The sequence below is a fragment of the Macaca nemestrina genome, chromosome 11, assembly GCF_043159975.1.
Source record: "Macaca nemestrina isolate mMacNem1 chromosome 11, mMacNem.hap1, whole genome shotgun sequence".
In the NCBI taxonomy this organism is placed as follows: domain Eukaryota; kingdom Metazoa; phylum Chordata; class Mammalia; order Primates; family Cercopithecidae; genus Macaca; species Macaca nemestrina.
Window position 1 is genome coordinate 21,014,664 of NC_092135.1, and position 25,447 is coordinate 21,040,110.

The following is a 25,447-nucleotide window of genomic DNA, read 5'->3' on the forward strand; positions in this document are numbered from 1 at the left end:
AATATACGACACGTTGTTGCTAACTAGTCACCCTATTATGCTATCAAACATTAGCACTTATATCTGCTATTAAATATCTAACTATATGTGCGTACTCACCTTTTATCTTTAAATCTCTTAACGCATCTTGAATTTTAACTTGGGTATGCTGTGTGGCAGGCTAATTTCTAACACTGAATAGGCTACCCTTCCTCTAATATTTGAAATGTCACCTTATCAAACGAAAAACCTATATGTGCATAGATGTTTCTGGACTTTTTACTGTTGCGACTGATTTATCTGTTCACGTGCCAGTCGTTACTGATCTTAATTTCTACACTTGTGCAGTACTTTTTGCTTTCAGATAGGGCAAGGCCTCTTCTATCATCCTTTTCCCCAGAATCGTCTTGACTGTATTTGCACATTTTCTTTCCCATGTGTCCTAGAGATACTTCAATTTCAAAACATCTAGGTCTACCTCAATTTTGTCTGTGGGTATCTCACAGTGTAGCTGTACCACAGCTTATGTAATAATTTCCTTATTGATGGGTGTCTGTTGGGATTTGGTTAAAAATGTATTAATATATCAGTTGACAATTTATGGCATTCAAATCTTTCCATTCTATAATGTCTATCCACTTATCTTAAATATTTGTCTAATTTTCTTCACAAAGGTCTCATATATGATCCATTATCCATTAACCACCTCACCTCCCTGACAAGTACCACATGGAGAAACTGAATGTGTGGAAACATAAGGACACATACTCAGATGTGGGAAAAGGGGATATGCAGTAATTATCTCACCTTGTTCTGGAGCCCCCACTCTCATTAAGGGCAGGACTGGGAGTGGACGCATTTGCCAAAAATGAATGTACCTTTCCTGGACGTAAAATTTCCTTTAGTAAATAGTCAAAGTTCAAGTTCCAATCATAATGTTTTAAGATCTCTGCACCCCATTTTCCTTATGAAGTCAGTGCAGGAAGATGCTCTTCCTAATACAAGTGGGAGAGGGTTCTTTCTTGCTGTCTCCTAAATTTTCACTACAATGTCCCGCCTGGTGTTTGTGCTATGCTAGTACCATTATCACTCCCCCAACAGGAAGTCTGAGATCCTGCACCCCAGAGGTTCCTCATCACAGTGTCAAGGGCCCTCCCACCCTCATTAAAAACATCCTTGACAGCTTATACCCTGCATCTGCTATGTAAATTCTCTATCCATTTCCAGGCCCCCTCATCTCACCCCATCCTTTTCAAGTCAGCAGAAAGTGAAGTTACTATTTATAAGCTCACCATATAGAACATGGAACTACTACATTTCCCTAATTGGCCCTGCAGGTCCCAGATATGCCATCTGTTGTTAAAAGCTGCAACACAGGAACTGCTCCATCTCATGAACATACTGATCATAGCTAAGTCTCAGGAACTGTTAGTATCATAAATGGTAATAACGTTTCCTGGAAGACCATAAAATTTGAGGATAGCTTATAATATAGCAAATGACCTACTTCCCCTAAAAAATCAATTTGAAAACAATCCTGAGAAATTACCCTTAGGACACAGAAGTAAAATAAATTAAACAGTAATTTTAAAAAGTACAATAAACTTTTAATTTTTATAAACTTAAAAAAAAAAATTGGAATTAACCTTGGAAAGTCATCTCCAAGGCCTCTAGCTTTCATGAATTCTCTAATGACTCCTTCTCATAGAAACCTAATCCATAATGCCACAGTTCTACCCCTTCACTCCAGATTAAGCAGAAAGGGAAAGACTCACATTCACAAGTAGATGGAAGCAATAATCAGGGTACAGTAGAAGGAAATCCAATGGACAACTTTAGAACAAGTTATTTTATTTTGAAGAATAAAAGCAGTAGCTGGCAATTGAAAAAAAGTTATTTGCTCAATAAGACAGCACATACCTTCAAAGTAGTGGGACTTTTCTTACACATGAAAACAAAGGTATTGGTTATAGAGACCACACATTATTTGGTTCCAACTTCACTGGGACAGGAAACACACCCAAGTGCTGAAGCCTGTGTCGGTATAAAACCTGTGATGAATGTGACACACAGGACCATCAACTCAATTCTTGTTTCTGAAAACAAATCTTGAAGCATCACTTCCAGAAACATTTCTGTCGCTAGCAGAGTTCCAGCCAGGCTCCAGGCCACGAGGTGGTGTGCCACAGTTCCTCAGCTCTGTTCAGTTACTTTCACTATCTCAATCTTCGAGCAAGTAGTTAGGGTTAACTACCAAGTAGGGGTCTTCTTCATAGCTCTCACTTCCCTCTGTGGAGCCTTTCAATCCAGCCTGGGTGAGCTCAATGAGAACATGATCCTGTGAAACACAAATATTTGTCCTCAGGTTTCAAGCAGTATTATACCAATGTCCAGATATAAGACTTGACCCTTCTTCTGAGTGTTTGCTATCAACATTTTCTTTCATTTCCCAACTAGAAACTCTTAGGAAAAGGACCACACTTCAAAAGTCACTATCAGTGCTCTGCTAAACCCTATTTCTAGTAGGATGCTGACCTTTTCATACCATAAACCCCTTGTGGAAAATTAAGAAATACTTAAATATATTACATCAAATGCTTGTAAATATAACTTCAAAAAAGGAAGCAATGCTTGAATTTTAAGGTTAAACAATTCTGCAAAATCTTCTAATTAACTGGAATTCTGTTTCATACTTAATATCGTTCAGCAATTTTTAATTACTGACCACTGAACTTCTTCATATACCACCATTTCATAGAGTTAGGAGAACAATCTATGAAGAAAATTCATCTGAAAAATTTTTCACTCTGAACTAATAAAAAAAAGGTAGAACATGCCATCTAGCTTAAGATCTTGATGACAGATTTTAAGCCCATGATATAATTATAGGTCAGTCAAAAATGTCCACAAATGAGAAGAGCTCCTAGCCAAGCCTATAGAAAGGAACTCAGCAAATTGTGATTTGATCCTAAGAAGTTTGGCAAAGCTCCACAGTATAAAGGCTGATGCCACTAAGGGGGACTGAACACTTTTTTAAAAATTGCCCTTTCAAATCTACTCCTGAAGTTGGACTGGACACTTCCAAGCACTCACTCTATGTGTTAACATACCTTCACAGGAAGCATATCTGATCAGCACAGTATAAGCTCTCTAGTTTTCTGTAGCAAATTAGTTCAGGTGGTAAACCAAATTTTAAAAGGTAATCCAGGCCAGGCGCAGCAGCTCACGCCTGTAATCCCAGCACTTTGGGAGGCTGAGGCGGGTGGATCACCTGAGGTCAGGAGTTTGAGACCAGCCTGGCCTACATGGTGAAACACCATCTCTACTAAAAATACAAAAATTAGCTGGGTGTGGTGGCGGGCGCCTGTAACCCCAGCTACTCTGGAGGCTGAGATAAGAGAGTCACTTGAGACCAGGCACGGTGGCTCAAGCCTGTAATCCCAGAACTTTGGGAGGCCGAGACGGGCGGATCATGAGGTCAGGAGATCGAGACCATCCTGGCTAACACAGTGAAACCCCCATCTCTACTAAAAAATACAAAAAAAAAAACAAAAAAAACTAGCCAGACGAGGTGGCAGGCGCCTGTAGTCCTGCTACTCGGGAGGCTGAGGCAGGAGAATGGTGTAAACCAGGAAGGCGGAGCTTGCAGTGAGCTGAGATCCGGCCACTGCACTCCAGCCTGGGCGACAGAGCGAGACTCCGTTTCAAAAAAAAAAAAAAAAAAGAGAGTCACTTGAACCCAGAAGGCGGAGGTTGCGGCGAGCTGAGATCCTGCTACTGCACTCCAGTCTGGGCAACAGAGCAAGACTTTGTCTCAAATAAATAAATAAGTAATTAATTAATTCAAGTTTAGATCAGTTAGCTTCACAATATGTTCCAAAGTCCTGAAGTAGATTCCTTGCCTGGGTCGTTTTACTTTACGCTGATCCCAAGGAGCACATAGACATGTCCCGCCACTAGAAAGCAACTCTAGGCCCTGATCTGAGTAGCTTTTCTTACATCTCCCTACTCCCCAATAATCACACACAGTAAGAGGGTTTTTCAGAAGACACAACCCCAATACATGACCTCTGTAATATTTACATAGTGAGCACTGTGAATTGGCACAACAGTTAAATGTCTGCCACATAATAGGAAATTTTTTTTTTTTTGAGATGGAGTCTTGCTCTGTCGCCCAGGCTGGAGTGCAGTGGCCGGATCTCGGCTCACTGCAAGCTCCGCCTCCCGGGTTTACGCCATTCTCCTGCCTCAGCCTCCCGAGTAGCTGAGACTACAGGCGCCCACCACCACGCCCAGCTAGTTTTTTGTATTTTTTAGTAGAGACGGGGTTTCACCGTGTTAGCCAGGATAGTCTCAATCTCCTGACCTCGTGATCCGCCTGTCTCGGCCTCCCAAAGTGCTGGGATTACAGGCTTGAGCCATCGCGCCCGGCCATAATAGGAAAATTGAATCATTCAACATATATTTGATCCTGCTATGTGCCAGGCACCACTGTAGCTCCTGGGGCAGTCTCTACCCTCACAGAGCTTATACTCTATAAGAGACACAAACTAACCACTTAAATAAAGAATATACTGCTGGGCCATGTTAAACATTATGAAGAAATACAAGGCAGGGTGACAGCAAGAGCAGAAGGCTATTATTTTGGCAGGCTAGCAAGAAAGGCTTCTTTGAAGAGGTAACATTTGAGCAGACACAGGAGAGGAGGAGGGTATCTAGGGAAAAAAACAAAGGGTGAGTGCAAAGGCCCTCATATTTGGTGTGTCTAGGGAACAAGGCCACTGTCACTGGGGTGGAATGGGCAAGGGGAAGACTGCTGTGAAATGAGGTGAATGAGGGGACGGGGTTACATTGTATATAGTTCTGCAGGCCATGAAAAGGAGGCTGAATTTCATTCTTATATGAGAGAAGCACTAGAAGAGAGGGCAGTAAAATAATCTGATTTATATTTTAAAAAGACTTATCTGGCTGCTAAGCAAGACGCTAATACAAAAAAAGGGACAATTATGAGGCTCCTGCAACAGTCCATGCCTGGTGGCTTGGGTGGGCTGGTGAAGGCAGCAAAAAGAGAACAGAAAATATACACACATGGAAGGTAGGGGTCAGAGGATTTGCTGCTGAAGAGGAGTTGTGAGACGAGAGTGGAATCAAGGAGTCAAAGACAATTTCAAAGCGTTTGGCCTATAGCAATTGAGTAAGAACAACTCTGTTTTTGAACACATTAAGCACGAGATGCCTGTTATCAATGCTCTCAGTAGGCAACCAGCTCTACACATCTGGAGTTTACAGGAGTGGTGAGAGCTGGTGACATAAATGTGGAAGTCATCAGTAGATGGGTAAATTCATAAAACCAAATGAGATCACTTAGGTAATGAATGTAAGCAATCTGCGAGTAAAGTAAGAAGATTCAGGCCAGGCATGGTAGCTCACACCTCTAATCCCAGCAGTTTGGGAGGCCAAGGTGGGTGTATCGCCTGAGGTTAGGAGTTCTATATCAGCCTGGCCAACATGGCAAAACCCTGTCTCTACTGAAAAAAAAAACAAAAACAAAAATTAGCTGGGCATGGTGGCAGGCTCCTGTAATCCTAGCTACTTGGGAGGATGAGACAGGAGAATCACTTGAACCCGGGAGGCGGAGGCTGCTGTGAGCTGTGCCATTGCACTCCAGTCCGGGCAACAAGAGCGCAACTCCGTCTCAAAAAAAAGATAGATTCAGGTAAAGAGACTAAGAGAGAATAACCAGTGAGAAAGAAGCCCCAGGAAGATATAGTGACTCAGAACCAAGTTAAGAAGACAGTATTTCTAGGAGTGATCAACTGTGACAAAGCTGTGGACAGGCTGAGTACTGCGAATGGCCAGCTGACAGGAGTGGAGAGAAGGCATGCAATGGTCCTGTGAGAGAGTGAGGCAAAGAGCTGACCAGGGAAAAGGAATTGCACTGGGCAGTGCTGTCATGAGGTTAATGAGACAATAAGAACTATCCACTTGAGACTTCTGGTCATCAATTTAAATAAGACTGGGCTCACAATTGTATGCTTTTCTCCAGATAATTTCAGCTGCTCAGAAAAGGATACAAGAAAAAAAAAGTTATATTTAACCAAGTTTGAGGTTTCACCAAACAAGCAAGACAGAAGATTTACTATTGGGTTGGGTAAGGTGGGAACTAAGAATGTGAGGAAAATGAAACATAGGGAGTAGGTGACAGCAGTACGACCAAGGGCAAATAGGAGGGTGGGAAACAGAAGCTTAAAACACCTAACTAGTAAGACCTCAATCCCACCTTCTGAGACTTAACCTAAATTCTGCTTGTTTCAGCAGAGGAAATAAGTCATTTACCTGCTGTTAATTCTCCCTTATTTTACAACTCATACTTCTGACTATACTCCAATGATTCAAAACAAACAAAGGTCAAAAAAAATTTCACTAGTGAACCTGCAGATACAGGGCATGAACTTCCTCCCTCCCTGATACCAGAACAAGCGCACTTCTGCACCTACATAGTGTGTGAGTCGATGAATAACTTTCTCTATGATTCTTTTTTTATTTATAAGTTCTTCTTCAGAGTCTATCTCTGATTCGATTTCCTTCAAGTACCAGTTAACAAGCTCGCTCCTCTTTAATGCTGACTCGTCCTCTTCTGCAACAAAAAAAAAACACATTTAAATTAACCTAGCAAATTGTACTGTCAGTGCTTGGTTAAATTTCTGCCACATACACAACAAGGTAATGTACAGATTAGATAAACATCAAGCTGTCCGAAAGTACATCTGCTGACATAAGGTCCGCAATGTTCTAGCATAAGCCTGAAATAACAAGTCATATCACTTGTATTAAAGCATGCCTTCCTTTATCCATAAGGAGAGAAACCTAATAAAATAGATTATAAGAAATACGTTTCTTAAAGCTATTAAGATTTCAAAGTATGAAGGTCTTTTCTTCATCTTCTTATGCTTTACCACCTCTGAGAATGTTTGCCAACAGAAACTAAAACCATAAATTAGGAATGAAGCAATAGCAAGCAAAAATTCTGATATACAACAACTTTTCCTCTGTAGAAAGGGTAAGGCTTTATGGAACTGGAGTTTAAGTAAAATTTATGAGTATTCACTCAAAATAAAAAATTACCTGTTTATTTTAGCAAGGTTCATCTTACTAACTGAACTGCCTGCTTCTTTTAACAAGTCCAATGTCTACCAGACTTTTAGAAAGTCCTGGTAGAACTGTCAACACATAGGAAATGTTTGGACCTGGATAACTAACTATCATAAAACTCAACTTCTGCTATGTTTAAAACTTAGCTGTATGAGGGAGAAAGAGAATAATGACATATAACATGAATCAAGAACACCTTGAGTTTCCAAATCATTTTGTGCAAGATGGGAATGAGGACAAAAGCTGAGGTGTCCTAGTGGCCACTTTGTTGCCTTCTCTCTTACTGGTCTAAAGTTCCCAAGGGAACAAGAGCAGAAACGACAATCTCTTGTTCTCTTCTTTCATAGCAGAGCAAATACTGTGATGACAAAATATTCCAGGAAGCCGGCACAAGCCATCCTTGGGGCTTTTAATCAAGAATTATCTGATGCTTAACTATCAAGTAGAAGTTTAGGTTCAACATCTTGAATTCATAATTTTTCCTTCCGCTTTGTAGTTAACTGTAGGGTGATGAAACTTTGAATAGCATGGTAAAGCAGTTAAGGGTAGGAAGCGTACTAGTGTCCAGATGCCACACTTTACTAATAACTAGATGAGGATTTTACTCCATTTCTAGTCTACAATGGCCTTTTGATAGTACAGATTTCTGGGTTCAATTCATTACTGTTAAAATATACCCTAAGGGTCCAGCTGTTTTAAGCAGGACCATTGTAAGGGAATAGTAATTTTGCATTTGTAAAAACATTTGTATGTTCTGCTTCATATGTTATCGGGTCCCAAAGTTATTAAAATAGGCTTAGAATGTTAAAAAGAAGGACCTACAAACCTCTGCCTGACAATAAGCTTGTGAAGAAATGTGCAGGCTGGCAGGTATGCTGATACTCCACAAATTTACTTTGCTAAAGTGAGTTTATCTAACAACTTATCCTTTCTTCCAACAGAACAACACGAAGTTTGGCAATCACAAGTGGCCTATGTGAACAGAGCTTACAGAAGTGACCGAGCATGTAAGCAGTACCAGGTAAGCCTCACCTTCTTCCACCTTTCTGAGGTGAAGCACAATAAGGTTAGAGATTCGGCAGTACTCAGAGAAGCCCAGCCTTAAGGAGGCTTTGGGAGCAGACTCTTGATTTATGTCTTCACTGTAGCCGTTGATCCCATTCACAGGAGCAGGACTGTCAGCATGACCTAAGTGAAAAATTGACCACCTGAATCTATTTTTGTGCCCCTAACATCTGCTTGTCAAGCATTTACAAATATACTACTTATATTTAATACTGATTTTTTCACTTTTAAAAATTATTATTATTTTGTTTGTTTTAGAGACAGGGTCTTGCTATGTTGCCCAGGCTGGTCTCAAACTACTGGGTTCAAGTGATCCTCCTGCCTTGGTCTCCCAAAGTGCCGGGATTACAGGCGTGGGCCACCACACCCAGCCTTAATACTAATTTTAAAACAAGCATACATTCCCACATGACCTCCTCTGTCAAAAAATAAAAATGAAAAATGAAATAAACTGGCTAGTTGCAGTGGCTCACGCCTGTAATCACAGGACTTTGTGAGGCCAAGGCGGGCAGACCACCTGAGGTCAGGAGTTTGAGACCAGCCTGGCCAACATGGTGAAATCCTGTCTATACTAAAAATACAAAAATTTGCTGGGTGTGGTGGTGGGTGCCTGTAATCCCAGCTACTCAGAAGGCTGAGGCAGGAGAATAGATTGAACACGGGAGGCAAAAGTTGCAGTGAGATGAGACTGCACCATTGTACTCCAGCCTGGGCAACAAAAGCAAAACTCCGTCTCAAAAAAAAAAAAACAAAAAAACAAAAATAAACCAAGCATACAGTTATACAGATAATATAATAATTTTCAAATAAATTAGAAGCAAATGTATAAACTCTACTAGTAAAGACAAAAACTAACGGGAGGAATGTGAGGGATCAGAGATATAAAGATTTCACAATCTGAAAGTCCACTTGCAGTACTGTATACAAAATAAAAAATTCTACCAGCCTGGGCAATATGGCGAGATCCTGTTTCTACAAAAAATTTTCAAAAAATTAGCCAGGAGTGGTGGCATGGGCATATAGTCCCAGCTATTAAAGGGGCTGAGGGAGAAGGACTGCTTGAGCCCAGGAAGTTAAGGCTGCAGTGCCACGAGTGTGCCAAGGCATTCCAGCCTGGGTGACAGAATGAGACTCCATCTCAAAATAAATAAAATTTCTAGTATTTTTCTGTTCTAATGTGATTTAAACCATGTTTTAAATTCAGAAGCTAAACAACAATACAAATTAGGGTAAAACCGAAGGGATTTATGTCTATTATCACCATTTTGGTGCCTTTTATTTTAGTCTCTCAAATACATATATATATTTTGAGACAGAGTCTCGCTCGGTCACCCAGACTGGAGTGCAGTGGCGCGGTCTCAGCTCACTGCAACCTCCGCCTCCCGGGTTCAAGAGATTCTCCTGCCTCAACTTCCCGAGTAGCTGGGACTACAGGCAGTCTCTACCACGCCCAGCTAATTTTTGCATTTTTAGTAGAGACGGGGTTTCACCATATTGGCCAGGGTGTTCTCAAACTCCTGACCCTGTGATCCGCCTGCCTCAGCCTCCCAAAGTGCTGGGATTATAGGTGAGAGCCACCGCACCGGCCAAGTATATATATATCAACTATTTAATTTCATTTTAACTTATAAACAGTTAATAGAATTCAGTATCTGCTTTTTCCTTTTTGCTACCATAGATTTCATTAACCATCAGCAGGTGTACTTCTACCACATGACATCTCAGAAAATGTTTTGGTCCCTAACTCCAAAACAGTCATATGAACAAGTATCTCACCATTGATGCCACCAGCACCCTCATCTACCTCCATCTGGATCTCTTCCTCTTGATCTAGATTGACATCAGGTGTTTCCACACGGATGATTGATTTATTCAGTAACCGGAAAGCTTCCTTCACATGTTTAGGTTGGACCTAAACCAATAATGATGAAGTAATTCAGTTACTTTTCTTGATATACCAAACAGATTTTCTCCCAATGAAATCACAGTAGTATGTATTTTGGTTTTCTCACAAACACACACACTCTCAGTGTTGCTTTGATTTTCTCACAAACACCCTCTCTCATTCTCTCTCTTACATACACAGAGACAGCACTATAAATTCACCAGAATGGCTAAAATGACTGACAATATCAAGTGTTGACAAGAAGGTAGAACAACTCTCATTTACAGCAGGTGAAAACAGAAATTGACACAACTGTTTGGCAGAAAAACATGCATTAACCTATGACCCAACAATTCCACTCCTAAGTATATACTTGTAGAAATACAAACATATATACATATCATATGAACCCAAAGACATATACATCGCATAAGAACTAGGCCAGGCATCGTGGCTCACGTCTATAATCCCAGCACTTTGGGAGGCAGAGGCAGGCAGATCACTTGAGGTTGGGAGTTAGAGAACAAGCCTGACCAACATGAAGAAACCCCATCTCTACTAAAAATACAAAATATTAGCTGGGCATGGTGGCGCATGCCTGTAATCCCAGCTACTTGGGAGGTTGAGACAGAAGAATCACTTGAACCTGGGAGGCAGAGGTTGCACTGAGACGAGATTGCGTCACTGCACTTCAGCCTGGGCGACAGAGCGAGACTCCATCTCAAAAACAAAACAAAAACCAAAAAAACAACCAGCAATGAAACCGGACAGAAAATGAAATGGAAAAAAAGCCTACTTCCAGTACCAACAAAAATGATAAAATATCAAGAAATAAATTCAATAAGAAATGTCAAAAAACATATGAAGAAAAGTTTAAAACACTACTGAGTGAAACAAAAGACTTAAGTGGAAAGGTATTTGTGGTATTTGTGGTAATCAGAACTGTTCACAAATGTTTGCTCTTCTCATTCGGGGCACCTGGTAGGAAGGCATTTCTCTATCCACTTGAACTTAGGGTGGCCATGTTAATTTCTCTGGCGAATGAAATGTGAGTATGTGCCATTTCTGGATAGAAGGTGGAGAAAGCACGTGGCTCACCACCTTCTCTTCCCTGCTTTCTGTCATCATAAAAGCATATGTCAAGATCAAGCCTTTATATCAGCCTGAATCTCTGAGTAACTTGACAAGGTGAGTCCCCTGATGACCTAATGGATGTGTAGCAAAGCAAAAAAATTGTTTTATGCAACTGAGATTTTATAGTAGTACAACCTAACCTATTCTAAGTGCTATCCTATTGAATAGGAAAAATCATAAAGATGTTTTCAATTCTTCAAGTTAATATAAATTGAATGTTATACTGATAAAAAATACCAGGTTTTTCTTTAAAACAGAGCAAGCTGATTTCTAAGTTCCTAACAGCTGAAAGAGAACAATGCGCTGGAACTAGCCCTACATTTAAACTACAAAGTCCCATAGATTAAAACATCATGGTACCAATGTAAGAGGAGCTGATAAGACTCAATGAAACAGAATAGAAAGTCCAAAAGAAAATCCTAACACACACAAGAATATATAATTAAGGCATGCCGAACCAGTGTTAAAAAGATGGATTTTTCAATAAATGGTGATGGAACAACTAGAAAACTAGCTAGGAAAATAATGGGAGATTTTTTTATAATCTTAGAGAAAGGCCTTTCTAACAAAATAGTTTTTTTAATGGATAAAGATTATGAACATATAAAGAGACAGAAATAGCTCTTAAATATATGCAAAGATACTAAATTTCATTCAGAAAATATGTTTGTGTGTATAATTTATGTGCATATATTTTAATATCATGTGAATTTGCTATCTATTTAAAGACTAATTTTTAAAAATAGAACAAAATAAAAATAAATTAGAGACTGCCCTAAGACACATATCAGTTTCATGAAACTCATTTCAGGATCTATCACAATGAAAAAAAAAAAGTACAAATGTTAGCATGGTTTTAGAAGGACCTTGTCCCAGGGTATCTGGCCTACCCAAATTCTGCACACCCTTCAGTAACTGGGTTTAAATGTCGGCCCCTCCCTGAGTCCTCTTCCTCCTAAAGTAATTCATCTCAGTACTCTGCTTGTGATGCTCTATTATATTCTCCCTCTCATTGTTTTTTTTTTTTTCTTTCCAACCTTTATTTTAGGTTCGGGAGTACACACACAGGTTTGTTACATAGGTAAACTGTGTGTCATGGGGATTTGGTATATAGATTATTTGATCACCCACTCTCTCTTATTTTTTACATGCTTAACTAAATACATGTCTCCTTTCCACCAGATTAGAAGCAATGGAAGGCAGGGGCTCTCATTCATTTTTTGTCCCCTACAGGTGTTCCCTAAATATTAGGTGAATCAAAAATATTAAATAACTTAGTGTGAAAGTACTTCGTCAACAGTAAAGTACCATATCAAAGAATTTGAAAATTTAGGGGAAAAATGTCAAAAAATTAACCTGTGGGATAAAAGTAGTGATTGAAGTCAGAACAGTGGTTACTTCAGGGGAAGAGGGCTAAGACTGAAAAGAGGCAGGGGGAACTTTCTGAAATTATGGAAATGTTTTGGATCTTGAGCTGCGTATTCATAAGGATGTATGTGAAAAAACTCATCATACTGTAAAAAAAAAAAAGCCAAACCCCCTTTTCAAAGAAAACCTTACACCAAACCTATTAATAAAACTCGGAAAAAGCAGGGCTGCTTTGGTTGAAGCGAAGATGGGACGCTTGATTGCCCTTTCGTACTACTCCCCTTTTACCCCATTAATACGCACTGACCTATCCTCGTGGAACGCAGGGCTCAAAGAACAATCTAAAAATCAAACATTATACAAATGTAACCTAAGGAGGAGAGTTCCTCTGAGGCCAGGGGCTACATTATCTTATCTGTATTGCCAGCGCAGAGGCCTACTAGTACCTTGTGGGGTCTAAGTACATTTTTCCTGAATGAAAGGTATTAAATGGTAACTTATGTCTTTATGCACTCTATAACCTATGACGTGATCATCTCCGTCTAACAACTACACTCAAATGCTTAACAAGCTTTTTAAAGGGAAGAATTCCATGGTCCTGTGAGCACTCGACAGTTACAAAAAAATATATTTGCAGCAAATTCTAGTACGTCCCATACCAAAGATTAAAAACATGCCTACAAGGCAACAAATCTGTTTATCTCTGCTCTCATCATATCAAAGTGACTCTGATACCTCATCACAGCAGTGCATCCGAGCCATAGCTTCAGAGAGACGAATCATGCTCTCAAGCTGTCGCACTGTAATCCTCCACGAAGACTTGGTCACTCCAGAACCATCTCTCTGGCGGAGATGTTTATATTGTTCCACAATGAAGTCCTCTGACTCTTTGGAAATCTGTTTCAGATCATCATTCAAGTTAGAGAAACATTTCTATTTGATGAGAGCTACGGTAAACATGAGTTTAAGAGCCTTTCAGGTGGAAACATTTAGGGAACTGAGAGGGTTGAAACTTGGAGAAGCCAGTGACAATAAATTACTATTGTAATGTCTTTCAAAAGAGACTAATAATAAGCAGGTTTGTGAATTCCATGTTACTAATTTTATGAACATGAAAAAAAAAGCTTAGTATTTAAGCAAATGACCATTTCTAAAAGCTGCTTAACAAGCTGAAGCAATGGAACAAGACGTAATGTCTTTTACACCTCAGGGTGTCAATGCTCATTAAACAAATTAATGCTCAGTATTTGAGGCTCAATTAATTAACTCATGCTGTCTTTGGAGGAAAAAAAAGCTGTTTCAATAAATTTTATATCTAAAGGATACTCAGCTTTTCAGAGCAAATAATTCAGCATATTAAGGAAGCATGCCAAGGTTACACAGGGATCAGTATATCAGTATGCAGTCATGGAGAACAGATGCTCTTTTTTAAACAAGAATCACCCATAACCCTTAAATGATTAAATTTCTTCTGGGACAGTGACAGCCAACCACAATCTCATGAATAATCAAGTCAAGATGATAAATGATCAATACCTAGTAACACCTTCCAGAAGTCAAGCTGGCCAACAGTGTAAAAATCTCAACCAGAATGAAATTTTTTTTTCCTTTTCATACCCTATTTTGGGAAAATGCCAAGCATTTGGGGGTTTATGTCCAGGTAAGAATCCTGGGTCCAGGATGGAGTCAGTCCAATACAATACATCAATCACTGTCAGTAATTTGTATTTATCATAATGGCCTAGAGGAATCCAATGTTTCCTTCAAAGAAAAATTCAACTATTGATTTAGGCACATAAACAATTTTAAGGTTCTTAGTAATGTTTGAAATAAAAGAATGTTCTAGATTATCCAGCTATCCAAAACTCTTCCGCCATAAAAATCTTATTACCACCAAACGAATAATGGAATTATTCAGAATTTTTTTTTTTTTTTTTTTTTTTTTTTTTTTTTTTGAGACGGAGTCTCGCTCTGTCGCCCAGGCTGGAAGTGCAGTGGCGCGATCTCGGCTCACTGCAAGCTCCGCCTCCCGGGTTCACGCCATTCTCCTGCCTCAGCCTCCCGAGTAGCTGGGACTACAGGCGCCCACAACCGCGCCCGGCTAATTTTTTTTGTATTTTTAGTAGAGACGGGGTTTCACCGTGGTCTCGATCTCCTGACCTTGTGATCCGCCCGCCTCGGCCTCCCAAAGTGCTGGGATTACAGGCGTGAGCCACCGCGCCCGGCCAGAATTTTTTTTAAAGTTCCCTTTCTCAGCCCTCTCTGAAAAAACAAATTGCTGTTCTAGGAAAAAAAAAAAAAGTTGTAAAATTTAGGAACTAAAGTAGATGACAGGTTCAGTTAATTTCCATATAATACACTTATTTAAATTCCACTTCAATATACCCATTATACCTTATCCCAGTACAAAAGGGTAGGTTACCTTGGGTTTAAACTGTCTTGCAAAGAGAAGGTATCTTCTGATATCATCGAGGGAATAGACTCGATCAATTGATTCCTCAATTCTTGAATGCAAATCTACTATGCGCCTGGCAATGGCATAATCTGTAACCTAATTCAAAACAAGAAAATTACTTTGATAGTCACAGCAATATCTTCTCCAGATTATCCCAGGCAATAAGAAATGATTTATAGCCAAAAACAAGCTCTAAGATGCCACTTACAGAAGTATTAATGGGTACCAAGTTTCTGATGAAAGTTTGGGAACAGTTGGATTTAAAATCAAACTTTTAAATGTATACCATTGCCCCACTCTAAAACTATACCTGAAGGAATGCCTTTAAAAACAGTAGGGTAAAGCGCAGTGGCTCACACTTGTAATCCCAACACCTTGGGAGACTGATGTGAGAGGAGAGCTTGAGGCCAAAAGTTTGAGACCAGTCTGGTAAACAACGTGAGACCCTCCCTGTCTCTACAAAAAACAAAAAACAAAAAACAAAAAAATTAGCTGGGCATGGTAGTGCACATGTGTAATCCCAGCTACTCAGGTGGCTGAGGCAGGAGGATCACTTGAGCCCAGGAGGTTGAAGGTGCAGTGAAGCCATGATTGCACCACTGCACTCCGTCCTGGGCAACACAGCAAGCATTGTCTCAAAAACAAAACAACAAAAATAGCAGAACTAACATTTATAGGGCCCTCAGTGTATGAGCACTGTTGTCTTAAGCAGGTCTTAGAAGAATTAACTTACGCAATCCTCACAAAAACCTTATTAGGTAAATGATATTATCCCCATTTTATACATGGGCAAATTGAGGCCTAGAAGGTTAAGTAATTTATCCAAGGTCACAGTTAAGTAGTGGAGCCAGTATTTGAATAGTCTAGCTTCAGAGACTGCTCTTAGCCACTAAATTTTGAAGATATTCATCCCAGAATATTGGAAAAAAAAAAAAAAAAGACCCCAAAATATGCAACTTGGTCTGAAATGGTTCAGGGAAAAAGTGTGCAGATATATAGAGACAGTAAGTAATAAAGCAAACAGGGTAATGTTAATATGTGAATCAGGTAAAGGGTATATGGGTGTTCTATGCACTATTCCATTTCTTGCAACTTTTCTGTAAGTTTGAAAGTATTTCTTTTTTTTTTTTTTTTTTTTTTTTTTGAGACGGAGTCTCGCTCTGTAGCCCAGGCTGGAGTGCAGTGGCCGGATCTCAGCTCACTGCAAGCTCCGCCTCCCGGGTTCACGCCATTCTCCGGCCTCAGCCTCCCGAGTAGCTGGGACTCCAGGCGCCCGCCACCTCGCCCGGCTAGTTTTTTTTGTATTTCTTAGTAGAGATGGGGTTTCACCATGTTATCCAGGATGGTCTCGATCTCCTGACCTCGTGATCCGCCTGTCTCGGCCTCCCAAAGTGCTGGGATTACAGGCTTGAGCCACCGCGCCCGGCCTAGTTTGAAATTATTTCTAACTACAAAGTGGTTTGGGTGGAATACAGTGGCTCATGCCTGTAATCCTAGTACTTTGAGAGGCCAAGGCTGGTGGACAGCTTGAGCTCAGGAGTTCAAGACCAGACTGGGCAACACGGCAAAACTCTGTCTCTACAAAAAATACAAAACTTAGCTGGGCATGGTGGCCTGCACCTGTAGCTGCTCAGGAGGCTTAGGTGGGAGGGTGGCTTGAGCCCAGGAGGCAGAGGTTGCAGTGAACTGAGATCACGCCACTGCACTCTGGCCTGGGCAACAGAGCCAGACCCTGTCTCAAAATAAATAAATAAAATAAAACAGGCTGGGTGCAGTGGCTCACGCCTGTAATCTCAGTACTTTGGGAGGCCGAGGCAGGGGGATCACCTGAGGTCAGGAGTTCGACACCAGCCTGGCCAACATAGTGAAACCCCGTCTCTACTAAAAATACACAAATTAGCTGGGCATGGTGGTGCACACCTGTGATCCCAGCTACTCAGGAGGCTGAGGCAGGAGAATTACTTGAACCTGAGAGGCGGAGGTTGTAGTGGACTGAGACTGCAACACTGCACTCCAGACTGGTTAACAGAGTGAGACTCCATCTCAAAAAAAAGAAAGAAAGAAAAGAAAAGAAAAGAAAGAAAGAGAGAGAGAGAAAGAAAGAAAGGAAGGAAGGAAAAGAAAAGAAAAGAAAGAAAAGAAAAAAGAAAAGAAAAGAAAGGAAGAAAGAAAAGAAAAGAAAAAGAAAAAAGGCTTTTTGGCCAGGTACAGTGGCACATGCCTATAATCCCAACACTTTGAGAAGCTGAGGTGGGTGGACTGGTTGAGCTCAGGAGTTAGAGGCCAGCCTGGGCAACATGGCAAAATCCTGTTTCTACAAAAAATTCAAAAGTTAGCCGGGCACAATGGTGCACACGTGTAGTCCCAGCTACTCGGGAGGCTGAGGTGGGAGGGCTGCGTTAGCCCAGGAGGTTGAGGTTGCAGTGAGCCGCGATTGCACCACTGCAGGAAAGAGTAGGACTGTCTCAAAAACAAAACAAGCCGGGCGTGGTGGCTCACGCCTGTAATCCCAACACTTTGGGAGACTGAGGTGGGCGTTCGAGACCAGCCTGGCCAACATGGTGAAAACCCGTCTCTAGTAAAAATACACAAAATTAGCCGGGCGTGGTGGCACATGCCTGTAATCCCAGCTACCTGGGAGGCTGAGGCAGAAGAATCACTCGAACCCAGGAGACGGAGGTTGCAGTGAGCCAAGATCGTGCCACTGCACTCCAGCCTGGGCAACAGAGCAAGACTCTGTCCCAAAACAAAACAAAACTAAACAAAACAGTTGTTAAAAAATCTCGAATGTTTTAAAGGTTTATAACTTGATCTGCTACTAAAGCTACTTTAATGAATCATGTATGAAAATCAGACAACTCAATTATCTGGTGATTAAATATGTCTCTGTATTGTGAAGGGAAAAAAACTGAACCAAACCAAACCAAAGCAGGTGTGATGCTGCAGGCCTATAATCTTGGCTACTCAGGAGGCTGAGGTGGTAAGGTAGTTTGAGGCCAAGAGTTCAAGACCAACACGGGTCTTGAACTTGCTGCTGTTGCTACAAAAAGATGAAAAAATTAACCAGGCGTGGTAGTACACACCTGTAGTCTCAGCTACTTGGGAGGCCGAGACAGGAGGATCACTGGAACCCAGGAGATTGAGGTTGCAATGAGCTAGAGTTGTGGCACTGCCTCGGTGACAGAGTAAGACTTCGTCTTTAAAAAACAAATAAATAAAAATCCAAGCCCTCCAAAATGGAAGGTTGTGTTTATTTAGATAATATTTAAAGTTCCACTGTAATAAAGAGTTGTGCATTGTACCCAATAAAATGTAGAACCTCCTTGCTCAGTGATTTAAAAAGTACGGCCTAAAATATTAGTTCCTACAAACTGTCATTTTATAGTTCTGTGGGTATCTGAGGTGCATTGTTAAATATTTAAGTACAAATAACTCTAATAATTAAACTAACGTATCAGAATCCAAGTAAATCTACATTTTTTCACTCAATCTTAAAAGTAAGAAAAGAAGGTAAAATACATTCAGCAACTTGATAGGAAAAAATACGAAGATAAATGACTCATGATTTAACAAAAAAGAAGAAATTTCTTTGGCATCCCAGTTTTTTTCAAGGTGACTGAAAAATAAAATAAAAGCTCAATCAACAAAACAAAAAATCATATAAAAATCTTAAGAGTTTGGTTGGGGCCCAGCACAGTGGCTCACACCTATAATCCCAACACTTTGGGAGGCTGAGGTAGGTGTGGATCACTGGAGGCCAGGAGTTCAAGACCAGCCTGACCAACATGGTGAGACCCTGTACTAAAAATATAAAAATTAGCCAGGCGTGGTGTTACATGCCTGTAATCCCAGCTACTTGGGAGGCTGTGACTCAAAAATCACTTGAACCTGGGAGGTGGAGGTTGCAGTAGGCCAAGACTGTGCCACTGCACTCCAGCCCAGTCTCCAGTGAGAGGCTGTTTAAAAAAAAAAAAAAAAAAAAAAGTGTGGTTGGAAGTTAACTGTAACTTGTTTCCTTTTGAGAAATAGTAACAAAACCTGAAAACTTAATATTCTTTAACACAATTAAGTGGAAGCGACAATTCAAATGACTTTATTTTGAGTTGCTTACTAAACCCTTTGCCCGATCCTGTGCCACCCTGAGGGAAATCAAAGGCTGGGGCACACACATGCACCAGCTGTGGAGCAGTATATCTTCCAGCCTTGTCTCACTCGATTACTCAAACTGGAAATAAAAAAGGAAGCTCATGGGGTTACCTCATTACATTCATCCACAAGGATAAAGAAGAGATCGAATCGGGACATGATGGGAGCTGACAAATTTATATTCTGTTTCAATGATTTTGATCTGTCATAGTGTCCACTGATTGGGTTTGCTGCTGCCAAAATGGACGTCCGGGCGTTCAGAGTAGCCTGACCACAAAAGAAAGAATCTTAACAGGTTTAAATAGACATCAGCCAATAAATATGTAACAAAATGTTCAATCTCACCCATAATTAACTAAACGTAAACCAAAATAATGATACCCTTTTTCACATAAACAGGAACTCCTATGTGATTTTGGTGGTGTGATGTGTACACCGTTGAAGACATCAATTTGTTAGAAATTTCTCTTATAGCCAAATATAAGAGGATGCTGTGTTCAAGGATGCTTACTACAGCTTTGTTTGTAATACAAAACACTGAAAACGAACTAAATGTCACTCAACAGAAGTCTAAAGAACCAAGCTGTGGTATATACAATTGAATATGGGAAAGTAATAAAAAACCCAAAGTTGATCTATTATGTTCTGGTAAAAGATTGCCAGAATAAAATTATGAAGTTAAACCAGCAGGAATGAAACTGTTGGTATTATGCTTATTTATGTACAAAATATTCCTAAAAGGGGCACAAACTCCATAGATCCCTATTTTTCTTCCTCCTGAAATTCCTTTTTATCCATTGGATACTCCGAAGCAGCTACTGTTGCCGGGAGTTGCAGGGATAGAGTTGTCTTCTCGATTTACAGTTGTGTGCTGCTTACAATCTACTTGAATCTGTGGCTTTTAAAGTTTAGATTCTCCCTAGTATTGGTTGTACTATCATACTTATTTTCATTTAAATTATCTGTTAATATAAATAATTATATACATATATATAATCCATCTGTTGATCTTTGGTTAGTTTTGTTATAATTGGAGCATGCTTCGTCAAAGAAAATGAAGCTTTGTTCATGGACATTTTCCTCTACTATCACAGCAATACATTTACACAGTACTCTAAACAACATTTATAGTTTGAATAAATAATTCTCAGGGCTGTATTTTCCATTTTAATGAACAGCATTACAAGTTGAAGTAATGAATTTTATCCAGGTGAACTTCTCTAGTACTACATTAATCAACAAGGCTATAGACAATGCAGTAGAACAGAAGTAGATACACATACCTTCACTCCTGCTTTAGTGATGGATATGGTCTGCTGTTCCATAGCTTCATGAATAGCAACTTGATCCCGCACGTCCATCTTATCAAATTCATCAATACAACACACACCCTGTAACCAAACAAATCAAGCCTAAGAAGCTTTCTTTTTTTTTTTTTTTTTTTTTTTTTTGAGACTGAGTCTGGCTCTGTCGCCCAGGCTGGAGTGCAGTGGCCGGATCTCAGCTCACTGCAAGCTCCGCCTCCCGGGTTTACGCCATTCTCCTGCCTCAGCCCCCGGAGTAGCTGGGACCACAGGCGCCCGCCACCTCACCCGGCTAGTTTTTTGTATTTTTTAGTAGAGACGGGGTTTCACTGTGTTAGCCAGGATGGTCTTGATCTCCTGACCTTGTGATCCGCCCGTCTCAGCCTCCCAAAGTGCTGGGATTACAGGCTTGAGCCACCGTGCCCGGCTAAGAAGCTGTCTTTCAAGCTGGATGCATGGCTCACACCTATAATCCCAGCACTTTGGGAGGCCGAGGTAGGAAGAATGCTTAATTAAGGCCAGGCATTTGAGGTTACAGTGAGCTATGATTGCCACTGTACTCCAAGTTGGGTGACAGAGTGAGACCCTGTCTCTTAAAAAAACCACAATGGCCAGGTGTGGTGGCTCACGCCTGTAATCCCAGCACTTTGGAAGGCTGAGGTGGGCGGATCATGAGGTCAGGAGTTCGAGACCAGCCTGGCCAACATGGGGAAACCCCGTTTTTACTGAAAATACAAAAATTAGCCAGGTATGGTGGCGTACACCTGTAATCCCAGCTACTCGGGAGGCTGAGGCAGGTGAATTGCTTGAACCCATGAGACAGAGGTTGCAGTAAGCCAAGATTGCACCACTGCACTCCAGCCTGGGCGACAGGGCAAGACTTCATCTCGAAAAAACAACAACAGTCTTTCAGATGGAAAATTACAAGTAAACTCACTAAGTCTGCTACCGCAGGGACTCTTCTATTCTCCAAACTAGTAGAAGATAGGTAAGTGAAGATTCTTAACTCCCTTTTCTAAGGAAGATAATTCAACAGATCCTAAAGCTACAAAGAATCATACAATTGACTTAAAACTAAGAGCGTAACTAAAAATATACACTTATTGTACTTTCACTCAACATCAAAACCTTGTGTCAACTCCAGGATTGATTTTATACCTACAACTTGTACACATCTACTGATCTAAACTAGTCACAGCAAACACACATGCTCAGGACATGCTGATCAATTATCACAATTTCAAATTCTAGATGAAGAAAACTATGAATTATTTACTAAAGAATGTTGGGGTTTTCTGTTTTGTGTTTTTTGAGACAGTCTCGCTCTGTCGCCCAGGCTGGAGTACAGTGGCGCAATCTCGGCTCACTGAAGCCTCCACCTCCCGGGCTCAGTGATCCTCCCACCTCAGCCTCTTGAGTAACTGGGACCACAGGCACCCACCACCATGCCCGGCTAATTTTTGTATTTTTAGTAGAGAACATGGGGTTTCGTCATGTTGGCCAGGCTGGTCTCAAACTCCTGACCTCAGGTGATCCACCTCGGCCTCCCAAAGTACTGGGACTATAGGCGTGAGCCACCGCACCCAGCTGAGAATGCTATTTTTAAGGACATCTTTTTAACAGTAACTTATAGGCCTTTACCGATAGGGTAGGGGTATTCTGACTTTATACTGAAGAGTGTAAAATGTTCTTACATTATCAGCCAACATCAAAGCTCCAGCCTCAATGACAAACTCATGAGATTCTTCATCTCTCACAACAGCTGCTGTTAAGCCAGCAGCACTGGACGCTTTGCCACTGGTGTAGACAGCTCTAGGGCTGAACTCCTCCACGTGCCTGTTCAAGGTTATCATACAAAGACTCATTAATACGTCACTATACAGCACCCTTCCCAGGAAAACCAGCGGAAGAGTTTAAATCGCTGAAAGAACATCTGAGAGTGGCATTAAGCTTAAGCAATTCATAAAAGACACATGCACAGACTAAATGGGAAGGCTCATCTCCTTTGGCTTTTCTTCCTTTTTTTTTTTGGGACAGAGTCTTGCTCTGTCACCAAACGAGTGCAGTGTCACGATCTCAGCTAACTGCAACCTCCACCTCCCAGATTCAAGTGATTCTCATGCCTCAGCCTCCCAAGTAGCTGGGATTACAGGCATGCGCCATCACGCCTGGCTAATTTTTGTATTTTCAGAGTTAATACCTGATAAAAATATCAATTTTTTTTTTTAATTGAGACAGAGTCTTGCTCTGTCGCCGAGGCTGGAGTGCAGTGGTGCGATCTCAGCTCACTGCAACCTTGCTATCTGGGTTCAAGCGATTCTCCTGCCTCAGCCTCCCGAGTTGCTGGGATTACAGGTGTGCGCCACTACGCCTGGCTAATTTTTGTATTTTTAGTAGAGATGGGGTTTCACCATGTTGGCCAGGCTGGTCTCGAACTCCCGACCTCAGGTGATCCGCCTACTTCGGCCTCCCGAAGTGCTGGGATTATAGACGTGAGCTACCACTCTAGCCTAAAACATCAATTTTATTTATTTATTTTTAAATTGTATTTATTTATTTATTTAGACGGAGTCTTGCTCTGTCCCCTAGGCTGGAGTGCAGTGGCGCAATCTTGGCTTACTTCAAGCTCTGCCTCGCGGGTTCATGTCATTCTCCTGCCTCAGCCTCCCAAGTAGCTGGGGCTACAGGCACCCGCCACCACACCTGGCTAATTTTTTTGTATTTTTAGTAGAGATGGGGTTTCACTGTGTTAGCCAGGATGGTCTTGATCTCCTGACCTCGTGATCCACCCATTTCAGCCTCCCAAAGTGCTGGGATTACAGGTGTGAGCCACCACGCCTGGCTAAAACATCAATTTTAAAAGCCTTTAATAGTAATAAATAGCAACAATCAACTATCAGAAGGTCTTGCAATTAAAAATAAAACAAAACTAGATATGGGGCTTATTCCAGAAATGCAAGATTGGTTTAACATCTGAAAATCAATCAATATGCTAAATTAATAAAACAACTACATGACCACCAAAACAGATGTAGAAAAAGTATCTGACAAAATCCAACACCTTTCATTATAAAAACCAAACAAACTAGGAATAGAGAAGATTTTCCTAAGTCTAATAAAGGGCTTTTTCTTTAACCTGACAAAGGGCATCTATGAAAACCACAGATAACATCAAACTCAAAGGTGAAAGGCTGAATGTTTTGCCCCTATGATCAGGAACAAGACACGGATGTCTGCTCTTGCCACTTCTATTCAACGTTATACTGATGGCTCTAATCAAGGGCAATTAGGCAAGAAAAAAAGGCAGCCAGATTGGATACTCCAACTATCATTATACACAGATTTTATACATAAAAAATGCTACAGAATTCACTAAGACTGTCACATACCACATGATACTGTTACCAGAGGCAACACTGTAGTACATCTTTTTTTTTTGGGCGGCGGGGGGAGAGAGAATGACAAGAAAAAAAAACATCCTTTGTAACACAGGACTACTATCTTAAAATCTAAAACTCAGTTCGTGATATGTTCAAAAGAAATATTTACTCATAATACTCCAAACCAACTAAAAACGTTCAATATTCTAAAATGGTACTATGTTACAAATTTCCAAAACAAATAAAGAAAAGGCAGTTTGATGTAGCACGAAGTACACACGTTTTGCAGGCAACGGCAACTGTATCTGAATTTTAATATTCATGGCTCAGTGTCACCTTTCACCTACAAGAGAGTGGGCAAATTTCTTGTAGGCTTGGAGAGGTTGTGACTCCCTGAAAAAAAGGGAATAATACACATGCCTGTCTGGGTGCTGCCAGAGTAAGACATAACACATACACAGCACCGAGAACATGGCAGGTGCTCAGAAACTGGTTGCTTTTATTTTGGGCCCTAAGTTTCTTAAAAGTTTGAAAGTAACCAAGTATTTATTACAGCTTCTAAAAATAGTCAAAAATAGTGTTCCCACTGACAAAGTTAACATAAAATATCTCATAGCATTCCCTTTAGAAAGTACATCCAGGCCGGGCGCGGTGGCTAAAGCCTGTAATCCCAGCACTTTGGGAGGCCGAGACGGGCGGATCACGAGGTCAGGAGATCGAGACCATCCTGGCTGACACGGTGAAACCCCGTCTCTACTAAAAAATACAAAAAACTAGCCGGGCGAGGTGGCGGGCGCCTGTAGTCCTAGCTACTCGGGAGGCTGAGGCAGGAGAATGGCATGAACCCGGGAGGCGGAGCTTGCAGTGAGCTGAGATCCGGCCACTGCACTCCAGCCTGGGCGGCAGAGCGAGACTCCGTCTCAAAAAAAAAAAAAAAAAAAAAAAAAGAAAGTACATCCTATTTTAAAACTCAACAAATGTTTGTATTCTTAGTCTCAACAATCCTGTATCTAGCAATATACCCAGAGGAAACAAACAAAAAATGTATATAGGCCGGGCGCGGTGGCTCAAGCCTGTAATCCCAGCACTTTGGGAGGCCGAGGCGGGCGGATCACAAGGTCAGGAGATCGAGACCACAGTGAAACCCCGTCTCTACTAAAAATACAAAAAAATTAGCCGGGCGCGGTGGCGGGCGCCTGTAGTCCCAGCTACTCAGGAGGCTGAGGCAGGAGAATGGCGGGAAGCCGGGAGGCGGAGCTTGCAGTGAGCCGAGATTGCGCCACTGCACTCCAGCCTGGGCAACAGTGTGAGACTCCGTCTCAAAAAAAAAAAAAAAAAAAAAATGTATATAACATTATGATGTTCACTGCATCTATATCAATAATTGTTATAATAAACTATCCTGTTAAATTTAACAGGGCTAAGGAAATGATTTTGTAAGTTATAATATACCAACAAAAGAAGACATCTGTGAAAATGAGAAACTCATGAGATTTTTCCATGCAAAAAGAAACATGGAAAAAATGTTTAGGGAAAATTAAAATTACAAGTATGTATAATATGATTTACAATAATGAAA

The 25,447-nt window shown here is 40.9% G+C and overlaps 1 protein-coding gene across 1 annotated transcript in view; it reads right to left on the reverse strand.

The window, feature by feature from the left end:
• Positions 1-1,807: 1,807 nt before the first annotated feature.
• The window catches only part of LOC105492566 (minichromosome maintenance complex component 6), a 38,418-nt gene continuing 14,778 nt past the window's right edge, over positions 1,808-25,447 (reverse strand). Inside the window, exons 9-17 of the mRNA XM_071072669.1 lie at positions 22,183-22,324; positions 20,468-20,575; positions 19,296-19,451; positions 15,006-15,134; positions 13,319-13,480; positions 9,973-10,108; positions 8,164-8,319; positions 6,477-6,616; positions 1,808-2,317 (exon numbers count right to left, since the gene is read on the reverse strand). Of these exons, the coding sequence (XP_070928770.1) occupies positions 2,201-2,317; positions 6,477-6,616; positions 8,164-8,319; positions 9,973-10,108; positions 13,319-13,480; positions 15,006-15,134; positions 19,296-19,451; positions 20,468-20,575; positions 22,183-22,324 (1,246 nt within the window). The 3' untranslated portion in view covers positions 1,808-2,200. The remainder of the gene's footprint in view (positions 2,318-6,476; positions 6,617-8,163; positions 8,320-9,972; positions 10,109-13,318; positions 13,481-15,005; positions 15,135-19,295; positions 19,452-20,467; positions 20,576-22,182; positions 22,325-25,447) is intronic.